General features: G+C 36.5%; 1 protein-coding gene across 1 annotated transcript in view; it reads left to right on the forward strand.

Annotated features, from left to right (window-relative positions):
- The window catches only part of PACRG (parkin coregulated), a 221,252-nt gene that overhangs the window by 44,706 nt on the left and 156,980 nt on the right, over positions 1 to 19,566 (forward strand). Inside the window, exon 3 of the mRNA XM_009898923.2 lies at positions 5,476 to 5,610. Coding sequence (XP_009897225.1) covers positions 5,476 to 5,610 — 135 coding nt within the window. The remainder of the gene's footprint in view (positions 1 to 5,475; positions 5,611 to 19,566) is intronic.

Raw genomic sequence — 19,566 nt, forward strand, 5'->3', positions numbered from 1 at the left:
AACTAGTGTTAGTTTTCACAAAAGTCACCAGTTGTCCTCTGCAGCTATACATTTAGCTCCCTGTATGCATACACTTTGATGCTTATTTAGGAAATTTCAAATAATGAATCACTGTTTAAATCTTAGTCCTGTTCCTAATGTGTCATCACTGAGAAGTCTAAGAATGCAACCAGATAAAATGGTTTTAAATGACCATGAATCAATGAAAGAAATACATTATTTTTTTCTCTCCATGGCTTGTGTCTTTTGTTTGTTGCATAGTTCAATTATAATAAATTAGTTTTGCAATTATCAAACTCTTCAACTTCTCTTTGGCATTTAACAAATCTCAGAAGTTGTTCATTGCTTCATATACTTTACCATCATGAATGTTAGCCTTTAATTAACTGGAACTCTAATCTCATTCATTCTAGCTATGCTGCAATTAATTTTTCATTTTTTTTAGATTGAAGAAGATAGTACTTGTTACTGTTTTTCCAATAAACTGAGTACTTTCAGAATGCCTCTTTTAGTTAGCAATTATAACAATATAAAGAGTAAGAAGACAAAACTCATTATCACAAGGAAGAATAGTGTGTGATTTATTTTTGTATGTTTTACTTAGCATCATAAAATCACAGAGAAGCATCATACGAAAGAGGCTTTTGAAGATAATCTGGTCCAACCTTTTGGGTTGTTTTTTTTCCCCCTCAAGTACTGTCAAGACCACAGCTAGACACAATATTCCAGATGTGTCCTAAGAAATGTCAATAGACTGAAGCTCCTGGATCTACTGACCATCTTACTGATGCAACTCAGGGCTCATTCTATCTTTATTGCTGCAAAGGCACTGCTCAATCAAGTTTAGTACTGTCCACGAGACTCCACAGGTCCTTTTCAGCAAAGCAGCAGACCAACTGGTTAGATCCCACACAGCTTGTAGTGCTGTTTGGGATTATTCTGTCTCATGTGCAAGACATTACATTTATGCAATTCTTGTTGGCCCAGTCTTCTAGTCTGTGAAGGCCTTTCTGCATGGTGTCTCTTCCTTCTGGCATAGATTACGTCTCCTTCCAGTTTGGTATGATCCACAGTCTTGGTAAGCAAGCATTTAGTTCTGTCATCCACATCCTTTATAAAGATATTGGACAATGTCAGACCTAATATCAACCTCTAAGAACTCCCTTTGTGATCACCTCCCCATGATTCATTTGGAGCATTTTAATCTTAAAGTTCATGCCATAACATTTTAGTAAGATTTTGAAAAGCATAGCTATATAAGCAGCTTGGTAAATGGGATTATTTCAACTGTCACTAGGATCAGTAGGTATTATCCTGCTGGTTTCTACATTCTGAAATTATGGACCCGATGTTTCTTCAGAAACTGTCACATTATACCTAGGAAGGTCCTAATGAATTGCACATGGAGAAATGCTAAATCTGCATGAGGAAAAGAGCTGTTAAGAATGGTCATCAGCTTTTAGGAACAACTGCTCAACAGTTTTCTTTTGTGAGAAATGTTCTGCATGGAAAGCGAAAAAGAAATAAATTTGACTTTGTTTCCTGGAGTACATGGCTGACCTAAAGAGAGATGATTTCTCACTGTGGATACTCTGTTCTGGAATTTAATTGTTGCTCTTTTTTAGGTTTGTTTTGTGATTATTTTTTTCTATTTTTTTCAATAATATAGCATTTGATTTGAATCTGTGACTGGCATTCCTGCATTGTGATAGTCTGCAAAGAGAGAACAAAAAAGTGTGATTTTCACCACAGGCTGCAGGGAATTTTTTGCTCTGGTGCCCCCTCTCGCTTCTTCACTGACCTTGGTGTCTGTGGAGTTATTTCTCTCACATCCCCCAAAAAAGTTGTTTCACCTCCACACACACACCCCAAAAAAAAAAAGAAAGAAAAAAAAAAGTGCCCAGGATATTTTTCTTCTCTTAAATGTGTTATTGCTGAGATGCTGATTGTCTCAGCGTTGGCCGGAGGCAGGTCTGACTTGGAACCAGGAGAGCCTCTAGACATGCCTTTCAGGAGCCACCTCTGTGCCCCCTTCATTACTACTAAAACTCTGTCAGGCACAAACCCAACACAGTAAGAAACTCTGTATTGAAGTGTATTGTTGGAGTGAGAAATACAGTAATAGATGAAAGTTGTTACTGAACTTCTTAAGAGGTGGGTTTAGGGCTAACCTGTTTTAATATTTTCATTAGTGACCTTGACAAATAAAATTAAGATTGTATAATGAAATTTATAGTTGACATAATGTTTGAAGTTGCTATTAAAATAGATGAAGAACATGGTGTCACACTGATGGAAGTGGAAGCCTTTGAGAACTGGTGTAATAGAAATGGAATTAAGAATAATAGTACAAAGTACGAGGTAATGCACTTAAAACTAATGACATGAAATTCTGATATTACCATAAAGCTCATCAACTAAAAAAGATACTTACTGTGGCAGTTAATCAAAGGATAACTATGAGAAGACAGCATGATGTGGCCATGAGAGACTAAATGTAGTGCTAGGAGATCTACCAGCCAGACTGTATCACAAGAAAAAGGATCCTACTCATTGCCATTCAGATTTGTCTGAAATGCAAAAACAACAGAAGATTAGTGAAAATACTTATACTTGTGGTTCACTGCAGAACAATAAGCACATCTTTATTTACTTTTGTAAGAAATGCTTTTCTTGTAATGTTACTCTCAACTGCTGAAGACGTGTTTACTAAGCAAAGTTATAGCTATGCATATCATATCTATTTTCATTAAACATGGTCTATCAGTGACAGCAATGACAACAGATCACAGTTTAGTAGTTCTATTAAGGCACAGTCTGCAGTATCACTAGGAGACCCCTCTCCCCTGGTCAATGGAAAATAATGTCAAAACACTTTAGAGGAAAAAAGCACCACGTCAGATTTAGATCTCTAGTTACCACACTTAAATTCCTCAATATCACAAATGAAACAAAAGATGTTAGACGTTTGCATTCTGTTCACTGGGATGCTGAACATCTGTACTGCTAGATACTAACATAAGGGTCACTGAAGACAGAGAGACAAACAGAACAATACAAGATGCTGGCTATGATTTACGATCCTTGAAGCTCTCACCTTTTTTTGGAAACTGATACTTTCTGTGTTGCAAAATGTAGCAAGTCATGAAGGTTGTTTTGACAAAAGAATCACAGAGTATTGAAACTAGAATAACCTCTGAGATCATCAAATCCAGCCTATGACCTAACACCTCCACATCGACCAGGCCATGTCACTAAGTGCCACATCCAATCTTTCCTTAAACACCTCCATAGATGGCAACTCTACCACTTCCCTGGGCAGTCCATTCTGGTGTCTAATTACCCTTTCCTTGAGGAAATGCTTTCCTTGAGGAAATGCTTCCCTAATATCCAACCTAAGCCTCCCCTGGTGCAGCTTCAGGCCATATCCTCTCATCTTGTCATGAGTTGCCTGGGAGAAGAGCCTGATCCCCACCTTACTACAATGTCCCTTCAGGTAGTTGCAGAGTTGCCCAGAGAAGGGCAACGAGGCTGATGAGAGGCCTCAAGCACAAACCCTGTGACGAGAAGCTAAGGGAGCTGAGATTGTTCAGCCTGCAGAGGAGGAGGCTCAAGGGAGACCTTATTGCTCTCTACAACTACCTGAAGGGAGGTGGTATACAGGAGGGGGTTGGTCTCTTCTCCCAGGCAACCAGCACCAGAACAAGAGGACACAGTCTCAAGCTGTGCCAGAGGAAGTTTAGGCTCAAGGTGAGGAGAAAGTTCTTCACAGAAAGAGTTGTTTGCCATTGAAATGGGCTGCCCAGGGAGGTGGTGGAGTCACTGTCCCTGGAGGTGTTCAGAAAGGGATTGGACGTGGCACTTGGTGCCATGGTTTAGTAGTCATGAGGTCTTGGGTGACAGGTTGGACTTGATGATCTCTGAGGTCTTTTCCAACCTTATTGATTCTATGATTCTAAGATCCTCTCTGAGTCTCCTTTTCTCCCGGCTAAACAACTCCAGCTCCCTCAGCCTCTCCTAATAAGACTTTCCCTCCAGTCCCTTCACCAGTCTCATCACTGTCATCTGCACCTTCTCCAGCACTTAAATATCCTTCATGAAGTGAGGGCCCAGAACTTCACACAGTACTCGAGGTGAGGCCTCTCACCAGTGCCATGTACAGGGGCAGCATTACATCCCTAGTCCTGCTGGCCATGATAGTCCGTGTACAGGCCAGGATGCCATTGGCCTTCCATGACACCTGGGCACACTGTTGTCTCGTGTTTGGCTGGCTGTCAACCATCATTCCCAGGTCTCTCTCCACCAGGCTGCTCTCCAGCCACTCCTTCCCCAGTCTATAGTGCTGCATGGGGTTATTGGGCCAAAGCATAGGACCCTGCAGTTGGCCTTCTTAAACCTCATACTGTTGCTCTCAGCCCATCAACCCAGCCTGTCCAGGTCTCTCAGAAGTGTTTTCCTACCTTCCAGCAAATTGACAGTACTCCCCAACTTGGTGTCATCTGTGAATTTGCTAACAGTAGACTTATTTCCTCATCCGAGAGATACACAGGGAATTATCCCAGTGGTATGGCTATTAAAAAAAAAAAAAAGGCAAGTTTCTCAGGGAGGAATCTGTGACAGATATTTGAGATTAGTTTAGCTCTCTTAGTCTCCTTAACATTCGAGATTGTTTTGTTAATGAGCTTTTAAAGCATTTTTTAAATGAGCACTTGAAATTCTATTTTCTTGGTACAAGTTAGATGCTGTTACTACTATGTTTGGCTGAGAAATAAGTTCCAGTGTGAGCATTTTTTAATTGGTCTGTTAATTCAGGCACTTAGGCTAAACAATGTGGTAACCAGCAATAACTCAGATAAGGGACTAAGTGTTGGTAAATAAAATTTCTTGAGGAGCAGAGAGGAATGGTCTGAGAGAAGACTTTCGATTGTTTCTTCCAGTGCTTCAACCATCAGGTGCCGGACATGCTGTAAATCATATGAAAACCAGACCCATAGTATTTGAGAAAAGAAATATGGTGACAATGAGATAATCAGGAGGGAAAGACAATGGAGGGTGAGGACAGTTGTATTAGATGTAAATCAAGTCAAATGGCTTCTAGAAAGAAAAAAATGCTTAATTTTCCAACAACTTCTACCACATAATATTAATATATTCTCGGTGTTTATTCTTGCTTAAAAATGCTGTGGTACTGTAAAGCTGTTAAGGGATGATCTGAAAGTCATAACAAAAAAACAACAAACAAAGAAACCAACCAAAAAACCCACACCCCAAAACCCCCAGTTAACAAAACCTGTAGATCATTCCCAAAGTGAAGAAAGAAGTGAAGTAAAACATGTAAAGAAGAAAGCAAACTATCATTTGGGATATCAATACTATTCTTATTTCTCATCTGTTTCTATTTTGAGCCATATAAATTAGACTTTTTCTAAAAATACATTATTATGGGTTTCATATGTTTTGTTTGGTTTTTTTAAGGTCAGAGGGCCCCCACTTGCAGGAGCATTTAAAGAAAGGCCGACAAAGCCCACAGCATTTCGCAAGTTTTATGATCGAGGAGACTTCCCAATTGCCCTTGAGCATGACACTAAAGGAAACAAAATCGCCTGGAAGGTAAGTCATGACACAGCTGTGACAGCTAGCTGAGCTTATTGAATCGACATCTCTCATTGTCAAACAAAGTTAACTTGTAAGTAAATAAGCTGAAATAATTTCTTAGCAAATGGAAGATGGTGGGGAAGCCATTAGAGAAAGGCCCCTGAGTCAGCTGTCTGCCTTGGCTAACAATTCAATTATGTGCTGCAAAAAGGAAGATGACAGAGTTGCTTTGCCTTAGAGAATTGTCTCCTGCCCGATTCATCTCTATTTTTATGAGGACCTGGCAATGCAGGCTGTTTCAGACAGTCCATCAAATGATGGAAGTGGCTGGATACAATGAGCAGCAGCAATTTATCTCTCCCAAATTTCACCTTCCTGCAGGACATTTCCAAATAGAAGCTTTAATTACCTAAATGGATAGGTCAAGATTGCCTGCTCCCTGAAAATGCAGAGCAGAATACAAACGAAGGCAGATTTTCATTCCACAGCTGTACTCTCAGTCTGCAGCATATGTCAGACAGCGTAATCACTGTCATACGTGCCTCTGTTACAGGCTGACCTCCACTGCTGAAACCATTACAGCTCCGACATTTCTCTGACAAAAGGTTAATTGGCTTCAAAATAAATGTATTGCCTAATGACTCCATTCCAATGCGGCTGTGTTTCTCTCTAAAAGCCTTGGTGATGTTATTTGTAAAATTTAACCAATCTGCTAAGTCACTACCACAGACTTTTAAATTTAATTTGAAAAATGAATGCTGATCTCTAACCTGCTCCAACTCTTTAATTATTTTGGTTATCATGAATTACCTTTGTGTGTGTGTGTGTGTGTGTGTGTTACTTACTGGACTAGAATAAGATTCTGTTGGAAGCAGTGATAGTTACAAAAAACGAACATGATATACATGAGCAAAATATATCAGATTTCTTGAAGGTTTTAAATTGTTCTTGTCAAGAACATGATACAAATTTCAAATGTATAGCTATGTTAATTCAAAGCAAATAGGAGGGATTTTGCAATCTTACGTCTGATTCTGTTCCTAAAGAAGCCAATGGTATTAGACCTATAGCATGGTAAGTGGTAATATATATTTAGTTTATATAGTAGATTAGTTTAGTAACTAGATTTTAAAATAGCATTTTTGCTTATTAGAGTATAAAAAAGAGATATGTTGCTACTACCATTTTGTTGTCTTTAGATGTGTTGAATCAGCGCAAGGAACAATTAATAGTTCTTGCAGCGAAGAGAATCTCTATCTAACAAGACATTAGCAATGATCAGAATGAGATTCCAGTGCAACTAGTCTTTCAGCAACCCTAGAAATGTCTGTTCAGGACTACAAGACAGGCTTACAACATAAATCAGTGCTTTAATCTGTTATCATCAGATAAAACCCAAAGGTGATTTGTTAGCATGTGCAAAAAAACCTGCAGAATGTAGGTTTTATCTTGAGGTGTTATAGCTTCTGTTTTCTAAAAATGAGACTGAGAAGTACAGACAATTTATTTCATTTTAATTGCCCTTTGATGCATATACTTCCAGTGTAATGACTAGCATTCCACTAGATGATGCTAGTGACTGCTTAGTTGACATGAGGAGATGGAATGAAACTGCGTCAGGGAAGTTCAGATGGAACATTAGGAAAAGGTTCTTCACTGAGACAGTGGTTGTGACTGGAACAAGCTCCAGAGGAAGGCAGTTAGAGTTTAAGGAGCATCCTGACAACACTTGTAGTCATATGATTTAGTTTTAGGTAGTCCTGTGGGGAGCAAGGAGTTGGACTTTGTAGTCCTTATGGGTCCCTTCCAACATGAGATATTCTGTGATTCTATGTCATCTTGCTAATTTGCTATTTACAAGCCTCCAAACTGCTGCTGAACTGCATGATCTAAAGTACTCACTCTATTTATCTGACAGTTTGAATTGAGAACATACTACCTTAGGACAGTCACAATAGGAGAGTCTCAAGTCAAAGATTCAGCATGTATTTGGACGTTGTGGAGAGGCTGATGCTAGTTTCTTCTCCCAGGAAATTAGTGATAACACAAGAGGGAATGGCCTAAAGCTACAACTGGGTAGGTTTAGACTGGACATTAGGCAAAAAAATTCACAGAAAGAGTAGTCAGACATTGGAATGTGTTGCCCAGGGAGGTGGTTGAGTCACCAACCCTGGATGTCTTTAAAGGTCATTTGCATGTGGTGCTTGGGAATATGGTTTAAGGGGTGAACATTGTAGAGTAGGGTTATTGGTTGGACTTGGAGATCCTGAGGGTCTTTTCCAACCTGAATGGTTCTGTGATCTGTGAAATGAAACCCACCATCTTTGTAACTCACTACACAGGTTTCTGGGTTTGGTTACATTTAAGTGAATGTAAAACTTTTCATCCCCATTCAGGGAAATTCTGTGCTAAGTGACATACACTTAATGTACTACTTTAATATCTGATTTAAATATTTTATTTGTTTTCATGCTTCCTCAGTGGTCATTGAATAGAATTTTACGAGATATTAGTGCCTTAAAATTTGTGCAAATATTGTAATATTTTTTTATAAATCAATAGCTCTGGAGATCTAGAAATAAACAACTTATTTGTTTGACTTATTCAACAAATGTTCAAGAGCCTTTCCAAACTTGAAGCAACTGTTTTTGTGCATAAACAGAGAATGAATAATAATGGTGTGGTCTGAAAATGTGTTTCTGATGTGTACCAACTGTAAGAATTTGGAATATAAATTGTTGTTAATTTAGAGTTAGAAAACAGTAGAAAGTAATCTCTTTAGAAAAAGAATGTGTTAAAATATAAGACCTTTGACCACTTATGTGGGATCCTGCAGTTCTATTTTAGGATGTGTATATCACCGTTTTATTTCAAAAGTAGTAATGTGTTCTTTTGCACAATCTCATATCAAGCTACAAATAATAAAAGCTCATAGGGCTTCCAATTTTAAATAGACGTTACTGAATTAAAAAAGGTCAGAATGCAATTAAACCTTTAACTAAGGAAATTGATAAAACTGAGACAGTATTTCTGAATTATTAAGAATGTGTTTGACATTCAGTCTCTCTGTATATTGCACAGAGTCAGCAGAATGTTTGAAAACTAAGTTTCTAGAGAATGGGGTTAGTTATGAAAGTCATTGTCGAAGGGGGAGGAAAAGCTTCAATTCTTCAAAAGGATTTTAACAATTGCAGAGAAATGAAAATCAAATTCAAAACCTCAAACTTCTCAAGCAAAATATCAAAATGAACATGATTTGTATGATTTCAGTTTCTCTTTATCTTCTCTTCCCTGCATGGGTGCGTGGTCCTGCGTGGGTGTTACTATGTATAAGGTACCAAAATTACTTCTTGGTGACTGAGACTAGATGAAGTGGTTAAAGAAAATGTTTTGCCCTTAGTATCTTGAATTTGGATTGTGTGTATACATATTTTACTTTTGGTATTAGGAAGTACAAATAATTTGAACATGCCACAGAAATGCAATTTTTATTAGCATCTTTCAATCTTCATTTGGTTTTATGGGCACATTATACATTAATTTATAAAATATTTGGAGCTGTTATAATTAAGCTGGTACATATACTCAGCACTAAAACAAACAAACAAAACCAAGCAAGCAAACAAACAAACAAAAAGCCCACAATTTTTTTTTCCAGTTGTTTTTGGGGTTTTGCTGTTGAGCTTTGCTTTGGAGTTTTCTCCATAAGATGGCTGGAGTTTAAATTTTTTATTCTTTTTCTTTTCTTTTTCGCTTGTTTGAGAAATAAGTCTTAGGTGAGACAAAATACTTTTTTTAAAATATCAACCAGCAGAGATAGATGGGAGGCAAATTTTCAGTTGCAGAGCTCTCAAGTAGTGTCTCAACATTTTTTCATTTTTTGGCATTGTTTTGACATTACACCTCATGAATAAACACCATATGTTTTTCTGTATTAAGTAAATTCGTGTAACACTTCCCAAAGTTCATATCCCAAGACAAACTAAAAATGGTTGAAGGGAGCTCATTTATCTTACAGAATGACCCCCATTATTATACTAATGTCTTCCAATTCAAAGGTGTAAGTCTAGAAATCAAGGGGATTTAATAGCTTATTGCTGTCACAAGAGAAAACTCCTATTTTTCTTCACCTCTTCTGCTTTCTGTTTCTAAGGCATGCTTGGCACTGGCACTGGTGCTTATCAGAGCCCTCTGTGAGTAAATGAATCTCATGAACTGAGTGAAAAAGGTATATGTGGTTTTTCTGGATTAGCAACTGATTCACAATCCTGGGAATTTAGATTACAAAGGCATCTATGAGTGCTAAAGGTGTGTATTGGTGAAGGAAAAAGAAACAGTAATGAAATGCAGTGAAGAACATGGGAGAGTTGGAGGATCTTGAAACTTACTTTCAACAATTAAATTCTAGATTAGTGTAGCTGCTCATGGAATTACAGCCTTAGATATGTGAAACCAATGAGAACAAACTGCCTATAAAAATAGTACTTTTATTTTGGATTTATTTTCAGATATAGATTTTCTTTTTTCTGCTTCTATTCTTTGTTGAACTGTGTTTAATATCTGATTAATGAAAGATTTTGAGAGGACACTGACATCTTAAAGAAAACTTGTAGTTCCCCCACAAGAGTTCTAATGCAGAATGAAAGCTTTTTGCAAGATTATATACAAAGAGCAGCTGTGTATCATGCTTAGGCACAGTGGGTACAGCACATAGCAGTGTTTGTTTCTCTTTATTTAATGTTTCCATTAATGTTTTAACAAACAGTTCAGAGTTTTCTTCTATGTATCTTCCCCAGAGGGCTCTTTTTTCTAATCATTTCAGTGATCATTTTTAAGCCTGTCTCAAATACAATTGTGTTGGTGTAACAGAAAAGTACATTGTGGATTCTAAGGAAGACAATGGAAAGCAAGAATTTCTTAAGCCTGAAAAAACACATAGTCATTTAGAGAGACTAAAAAGATGAGTTGAGGTAAAGAAATGAAGTTTTGGGGAATAATTTTTTGCTTTGGAAAAAAACCAAACCACAACCTATGGTTGTATGAAAAGATGAAGTATAAAGGAAAAGTTTGGAAAATAATACTTTTATTATTTAAAGGACAGTTTAAACCTCTGTTTTCTGTGGTTAGCAATAGAGCAGACTTGAAATACTGCATGGTAGCATGAAAGAATTGTTGAGTTTTAAATGAAATATGCAGTAATAGCTCTGTAACCTCATCTTAAATCAGAATTTATTAGTGATCTGTATACTATGGCTTACTAAAGCAAGCACAGTCAAATACTACTCTTAAACAGTTGTGTATAGACGTATGCCATTCATAATTCTTTGTGACGGTGATACTAGTGCTCAGCTAATGACTATGAAAAGTGCTGTCTTACTGATGCGCATGTGACTTTTACTTCATTGTCAGTAAAAGCTGCAATCGCAGGTCTGTTCTGGTTTCCTTTTTTAAAAGCATAATACTAAAAAAAATAGAATAGCCACATCTTCATGACTGTGACCTGATTTCCATCTAAATGAAAATTCCTCAAAAATCTCTTAAGCAATATTGTGTATGTGTCTCACTTATGCCCACTCTATGACATAAAATCATACAGAACAGCTACAGAACAAATGCTGTATCACATCTAGCAAATAAAACAACAAAATTCCTATTGACTGCATTTGAATGGGATCTTTATTGCTGTAGATAAATATTATTCATTTTCTCTCTATTATTTTATAACTACTCTCTGACAGATTCAGTTTTCAGTCCTTGATAATAATCCCAGGAATCAGTTTCTGATCAAATGTAAATTATAATGTCCTAAGTTGTCAAAGTCACAGAAGTTATGATCGTCTATGGTCATCCCTTCCATAACAGCAAGTTTAAATCTCTCTCTCACCTAAACATTAGTTTATGTCACTTTTACATTTAATAATGTGTTAATTTTGTATTTATATTGAGTAGTTACGTAGTGGGGGTTTTTTATTCAAAAGTCACCATTTATATTGACTCTATGATTTTGAGTTATCTAGAATTAACTATCTTCTGTTTACAGACTAAAATAGAGTACCAAATTTATATCCTTCAATTAAGGCAGCATTTCTAAAGTTAAGTAACTCTAGATGTTTCCAGTTTTGATTCCATGATGCATACAGTCAGAGAAAGCATTGGAACAATAGATTTCGCAAGTTTGAAATTTCTGCGTTAATTTGATCACACACCTAAGTAATATGAATTGTAAATCAATTCAGTATGTTCAAATCTTGCTTTTCAAAAGAACTATATTAGAATGAATTTTCAATTGAAAAACTTTTCTTAATAATAGTGCATCATTTAACTGCATGCTTAAACCAGTCATTAAAAATTTAGGTAGCAAATGCCTCTATAATATGAATTTTTTGGTTGAGTCACTGCTTCTTAATCCTAATCCACAGTTCATTCATGAATTTACTCTTTTCTGTTATTTTTCATGTCTGAAAAGGCAACATCTTTGCCAGTCTTTAATGAAATGTGTGATGTTACAGGTTATAAAAAGAATCTTATCAAAATGCTATTTCAAAACAGCGTAGCAAAACACTATGTTTTAATGATCTCCCATAAAATTCAAATGGACTATTTCAATACTTATCAACATTCTCATCCACTGTTTATAGTTTGTACATATAAACTATAATTTCTGGTGAAATGATCAATTATGCCACATTATGTATTAGAGGTTACTCAATGTAGTCATCTCTTTTACCACTTGTGGTTCTCAAAAATATGATTCTTTCTAGAGTCTGAATTTCTCCATTTGTTTCATAGTTATTATTTAAGAATCTAATGGAATTTCTCTGTTCTCCGTGCTCAGATAAAGTACAATATTTATTTAAATATGACAGCATATATTTGCTTAATAGCTGAATATTATGTTTCCTTTAAAAGCAAAGAATATTTTCCTGGAAATTACTGAGATATCCTTTATTTTAACAACATTGGTGCTGAATCTGGGCACTACCATTCAAGTGGAGTCTAAAACAGGACTTGCAAAAAGTAGTGAGAGTTTACCTTATTCCTATAGTATGGAGCTACCATGTCAGTTATTAATTTCTCTGTGACTAATTGATAGTCACAACTTACCCCATGATTCTAGAAAATGGTAATATTGTGTCAGTTAATTTACTGTTCCTTTTCCCCTGCATACACAGTTAAAGCCATTCCTTTATTTGACGTAAATTGCAAGCTCTTGAAAGCATATGGAACGAAAACCCAGCCATGTATCAGAAATAACTTTAATTTAAATTTGCTAAATGACCTCTGAAAGCTAGATGAAAGATTTTATGCTGAATGGGCTGGTGCTCCCTGCCGTTGTAATTTATGTGAGAAATTAGTATGAATGGTTCACTTTTATGGAGCAGTGCTGCTTGCAGCAAGCCTGCAGAAACAATTTTCCCCCAAGCCTCCATCTGTTCTTCAAACTAGGGCATATGCCATCTCATCGAGCTTGAAAGTCAACTGATTTATAACTCCTGAAAAGTGCATAGATTGAAAAGAAAGGTCGACTGCTGCTGTGTGATAGTGATTTGCTAGGCCCTTGGATAAAGACAATTCACGTTACTATGGAGCCTAGAGGACACAACACTTGTTGTAAGCTTCAGAAATTGGTAGATTGACATACAAGAAAAACCCAAATTGCTCCTCCTCCTTCAGTTAAACGGCTAGCTCTCAAAGACAGGAACCTTTCAGAAGTGGAAAAAGCATTTCCTAACTACACGTTACCACCTAGAAGGGCCAGGACTTGTTCTGCTTCAAGCTTTCAGCTGCAAGCAGAAACATCTGTCTTTAAAAGTAATTCTTGTTGTTTGCCAGAAAGGTTTTTCACTGCTTCAAATGCAGTGTTGATGAATTTTCTGTATCTACCCTGAAAATGACTTCTGAGTGCTATCCCAATTAATGGATGGCTTGTGCTCTGTCCATTAGTTGTCAGCTTTCCTTCTTTTACCCAAATATAGCAGGGTCCTCTGTGTGTGACAAAATGGATGGAATTGACAACATAAAAATCAATGTGTGTTTGATGTTTTCATTTCTGGTACACACATACTATAACCATTCTACTTTGATGCTCAGAGATCTAATAATTTCCTCAATTACTTTGTCGTATTAAGTCAGATTTTTTTGTTACAACTTCAGGTTAAAAGTGGCAAATAGTTAGGTGTATTTTTATTTTAAGAAAAAGTATTGTAGAAATTATGTAAATAGAGTCTTTTAATTTGAAAATTTGGGGGCAAATTTAGCCTTGAAATGCATAGAAGTGTAGTAAAAATGGCATGTGTGAATAACAGGAAGACTGATCCTCTACAAGTATGAATTTGTTGCTTATTGAGGTTATCTGTAGCATCTGGAAGAAAAAAAAATACTTTGGAGCTTTCTGTAATCATCTAACATTATGTAGCCGTGGATATCCTGACCTAATTCACATGAGTATGCTTTCTCGACATCACATAGATTGATAAACACAGCAGTTCAGATCATCTACATCATGATTATGGTTTAGTTCTGTTGCATAAATGGAATCTCAAACACTTAAGTCAGTACCCAGCATAGACACTGGGTGTTGGTGTATTGTTTGTGCTGTTGACTGATGAAAATGCAGAGCTAACAAACTGTGACAATTGAATACAATTTGTAAACATCTTTTATTTTTCTGTGTTGAACATATGTGTTGAGCAGTTTTAATACAAGTGTAAATTATGTAAAGGAAACCGCGAGAAGTTTAAGAGAAGTTCCCGCTGTATTTCTCTAACAAATTAACAGAATATATTCACTATCACTGAAAACATGTGTTCTAAGAACATAATCAACAAATGTCTCTGCTTTAGAAATTTATTCTATTAGAAATCTGTATTTATCGGTCTTGTGATAAACACTATATATTTTGCTACTCTTTCATTGTTTCACTTTCGTTGTCCACTATGTGTTAGGCTTGTGCATGGGCCAAATTTATTTCCTGAAGGTCTAGTTCAGATTCCATATGGTTTCCAAAATAGAAATTAATTCGTCATCATTTCAGTGTCCTTTTCTTGTCACTAGCCTCTATGAAACTTTCCCATAAAATTCATGCTCACATCTATTATGCTACAGAGTTCTGATCTGGGATCAGTACTGCTCTCATTCCTCACATTATTACTCTGCTAATTAATATTATCTCTTTGGTTAATAACTGAGTTTATTGCCCTTTCACTTTCTTTCCTGTTGGTTCTGTCATTTGAATCTTGTCTTGCTTATCTCTGAAGAGTTTGTCTTTGTATGAAGCTATTAATGAGGACAACTCAACAGGAACGAGTTTAAGTAAGGAATGCTTTTTACATGTTTTATTATGGTGCAAGTGCATCTTTGAATAGCAAACATTCAGATTAAGATTCATGAAATATTCCTGAAACAGCAAGACCTAAATTTTAACCTTTTTTCCCAAAAAAATCCCTCTTCCATTGAAGCTTGCTGACAACTCAGATAAAATAGCTATCAATGTGACATGAAAGAGCTCTCTTCCTGAAGAGATTTAAGCACATACTTAAAAACTTGTGATCAAACCTACTGGACCGATACTTTTGTTTATACTATGTAGCAGTGGTGTTAGTGAGATGCACCTACCATTAAAGTGAGAAGTTATTTACATTTCCTTTCAACCATAATGATGTAACTTTCCTAGTGCTAGTTTCAAATTAGTGTTACTGCATTAATGGCCAAGACCTTCACAAATGTATTTTATTTAAATGTGACTGATAAAAACTCTACTGAAGTGGTTGAATTGTGATTTTTCATAAAATATTTGATGGCTGGGTCTATATTTACATTTCAAATAGCAGTATGGATTTTTTTACAGTAACAGTAGCATGTGGTGGGTTATCAGGACAAAAATAAACTACCTTAGATGTTTTAATAAGAAAGTCCCTGTTGGCTTTCAGCTTTTGCACATTAATACTCCGGAAACAGGTACCATGCTGCTTTTTTTTTTTGCACTAAGTGACAGAATCTGTGGGTTGTTGTTTTCTCTCCTGTGGCTTCTTTCAATATCATGCAAAAAAAAATTGTCTTAATTTTAAAGGAATACCAGCTAAACAGTTTCTGTATAAATGAGACAATCTAAGTGCTATAAGTGGAAGTCTGTAATATCAGAACTAAAAGTAAAAAAACAACAACAAAAAAAAAAACCTCCACCTAAGTGGCACATTATACTTTAAAATAATTAATTTAAATCTTATATATTGGAACTGATTTTCTATGGTTTAAAATTACTGTTATTTTTCATATGTTCAGGTAAATCCATTACTTATTTCAGGAACATAAATACTTCATAATATCACAAATAATGATCTTTATAGATATATGAGTAGTCAGATGAAAAAGGAAGCTAAAAAAGGGTGTTTCTACAAGGGCATGACTGGATGGATAGAAGAGGAGAGGGGGGTGGACATCGTCTCCCTTTACCAGCAAGGCTTTTGATGCCATCCCCCGCAGCATTCTCATAGGCAATCTTAGGAAGTGTGGATTAGATGAATAGGCAGTGGGTTAGATTGAAACATGGTTGAAAGACAGAACTCGGAGGGTTATGGTTAGTTGCACAGAGGCTAGTTAGAGGTCTGTAACAAGTGATGTTCTCCTGGGGTCAGTATTGGGTCCAGTTCTGTTCAATATCTTCATCAACAACCTGGATGAAGGGATTGAATGTGCCTTCAGCAAGTTTGCTGATGATACAAAAATGGGAGGAGTGGCTGACACACCAGAAAGCTGTCCTGCCATCCAGCTTGACCTGGACAGGCTGGAGAGCTGGGTGGAGAATAACCTTATGAAATTCAGTCAGGATAAATGTAGGGTACTGCACCTATGGAGGAATAATTCCATGCACCAATTAGGGGGTGGAAAACAATTCTGTGGAAAAGAACTGTGGGTCCTATTGAGCAACAGGATGGCCATGAGTCAGCAAAGTAACTTTGTGACCAAGAAGGTCAATAGTATCCTGCATCAAGAAGAGTGTGTCCAACAGGTCAAGCGAAGTTCTCCTCCCAGTCTATGCTACTGTGGTGAGGCCTCATCTGGAATACTGTGCCCAGTTCAAGAAAGACAGGGAACTGCTTGAAAAGGTACAGCAAAGGGTTTCAAAGATCATTAGGGGACAAGAACATCTCTGTTATGAAGAAAGACTGAGGGATTTGGGACTTATTTAGCCTGGAAAAGATGGGGGGCAGGGGGCGGGGATCTTCCCAGTGTTTATAAATACCTAAAGGGTGTATAAAGGGTGTATGTCAGGAGGTTGGGGCCAGAGTCTTTTTTAGTGTCCTCCTGCAGTGACAGAACAAGAGGTAACAGGCACAAAATTGAACATAGGAAGCTCCATCTAAACATGAGGAGGAACTTTACTTTGAGGGTGGTAGAGCACTGGACCAGGCTGTCCAGATGTGTGGAATCTCTGTCTCTCAAGTCATTCAAAACCCTCCTGTACACCACACTGTGCAAACTGTTCTGCATGAACCTGCTCTGGCAGGAGGGTTTTACTTGATGATCTCCAGAGGTCCCTTCCAACCCCTACAATTCTATGATTCTGATTCCTCTCACTTTTCATAATACAAATTTGACTGTTTAACTGATTCAGCTGGATATTGTTGAAAACAACTTTCCAGTTTTGCTGGTTGTCATCCTAAGCCTATTGAACACCAAAGTCGACTCACAGTTCTGTGATTCCAGTGTAATCTACACTTCAGTCTAAATACATACCTCTTTAGGAATGTGATTTGTGTTATAATGTAATGAATAATTTTTCAATGAAGACTAAGTTCACTGAAGTACAGTTCTGCTCTGGAAAAGTAACACCATCAATATTGGTGTGTTCTTTTCATATTGAAAGAAATTCTAAAAAGGGTCACAAGCCAGTAGTTGTACACTAAAGGAGTTATAAATACCTGTACATATGAACCTGTACATTAAGAGATGTTTCTACTCTGCTCTTCTTACCTTGTGCTTTCAAACTCTTAAAAAGACCAGTTCAGGCAGGACACACCTGCATTCTCTTGCCATTTAATAAGAGCACTGGAACCTTTCTTCTCTTACTATTCCTGGGTTGGTAAACTGGGGTCCCCACTTTGTATGTCAGATGCATTTGTTTTCACAAAGCCCAGCTGAAACATCAGTTCCACAGTTGGACTCAGGTGAATTTCAGTTTCTTTTGAGTTGTGGGTTGACCTTGTGCTTCCACAATGTTAAAGCCAACATGCATTATTAGCTAATACATTCACAGATGAGTTCATAGGCTTGCTGACAAAAAATCCTCACATGTTAACCAGGTGAAACCAGTGAAAACTGCAGTCCTTTATATGTCTCTGCTGAAGTCTAACCTTTGCAGCAGCTTGGGCGGAAACATGAGCAACTATTAGTTGATGCAAAAGACTATAGCATATGTAAGTTTGAGGATTCAAGTGTTGCAGTTGTGAAGATTATTTTTTTTCAGAGTTAAAGTAAGCTTGCATGTTTAAAATTCTTGCTGTCATACAGCTCTCAGAGGTTGATTTAGTCTGCGCTCAAATAATAGTTGACAATGTTGCCAATTAGCTGGTAGTTTTCTAGTTCAAGCTAACAAGGAAAGATACATTTACCTTTTTTAATTGTTATTATTTATTGGTTAATTAAAACTAATTTTTATTTCGTGTTTCTGCTATACTATTTTTTCATTCCTCAAATGTTTAATGAGTTGCTGTCTAAAGCTCTTCGGTAACATCATTGAATTTGTCCTGTTCTTTATTTACAAACTATAAGCAGCATGTAGGCACAGACCCTTCCCAACATGAGAATGGAATATTATTTTTTTTATCATATAAAGATTATCATATAAAGATTACCTTGATCTTTATTGAACATATTCATGTATTTTTATTCCTTTTTTACACTTGAACTTATTCAGATTGTTCATTAATAAATTAAATTAGAAATGCATAGCAAAATATTTGCAATATGTTTATCACCAGCAGTGATAAATCTGATATTTCTGTTCTATAATAAAAGAAGCCCATAAAATTAACTCCAACCACAAGTCATTTTGTTATGTATAGCAAATATGAAAAGAAGTTAATACAACTTGCTGTTCACATATCTCTTGCCGTCATTCTGTCAGAGATCTTGTCTTCAGACTTTTCTGATTACAATGAGGGTATAGCTATGTTTTCTTGTGTACAGAGCTGCAGATAATTTGGACAGTAAATTTGCTCTCAAGGGCATAGAAAGACAAACTTCCACAGATTTGCCACCTCAGAAGGTGATCTGACTGACTTTGCATAAAGGCAGTTTGGAATGCTCATGTGAATAGAATTGAAGTAGAATGTGTTGTTGGAAAGGACCTACAATGATCGTTTGATCCAACTGCTTGAGTATTTTGTCATGTATTAATTAGACACGGCTAGTAACCATCAGTAATAACAATCATGGAGAGCAGGGACTTCAGCCTCATACCTTTTTTTTTCCAGGTAATTATTTTTTATGCATTTAAGATGCTAATCATTAATCTAAATTTTTTTAAGCATTACAATCTGATGTGGTGATATCACCTAATACAGTGACTATCAACTGTGAATAATCCTCCAAAAAGCAGCTTAATTTTCAGATATGCACCAGTTGTGGTCTAGAATTCCACTTATTGCTTACCATTGGGCTATTTGATGAGAATATAGGGGTAACAAATACATGCTGGGCTAGCTAGAATTGTCCTCTTAATCTTTTATTTTATCAAAAGGACCATTAATCTCAGAATGTAAAAATGAGTTCTAAGTATGAAGCATGTTTTCTCTGCTTTAATAATTAATTCTGTACCCATGTATATTTCATTATAAAGTGGCAGCCTTTTACACTACTGTTACTTCTGAAAGAAAGTAAAAAATAATCCCCTGTCCTTACACAAAATAAGGGATAATATGCACGTGCACCTTTCAGTGTTTTTCTAAGGTTTTATTTTTAAAATTACTG

Source organism: Dryobates pubescens, chromosome 6 (genome assembly GCF_014839835.1).
Source record: "Dryobates pubescens isolate bDryPub1 chromosome 6, bDryPub1.pri, whole genome shotgun sequence".
Classification (NCBI taxonomy): domain Eukaryota; kingdom Metazoa; phylum Chordata; class Aves; order Piciformes; family Picidae; genus Dryobates; species Dryobates pubescens.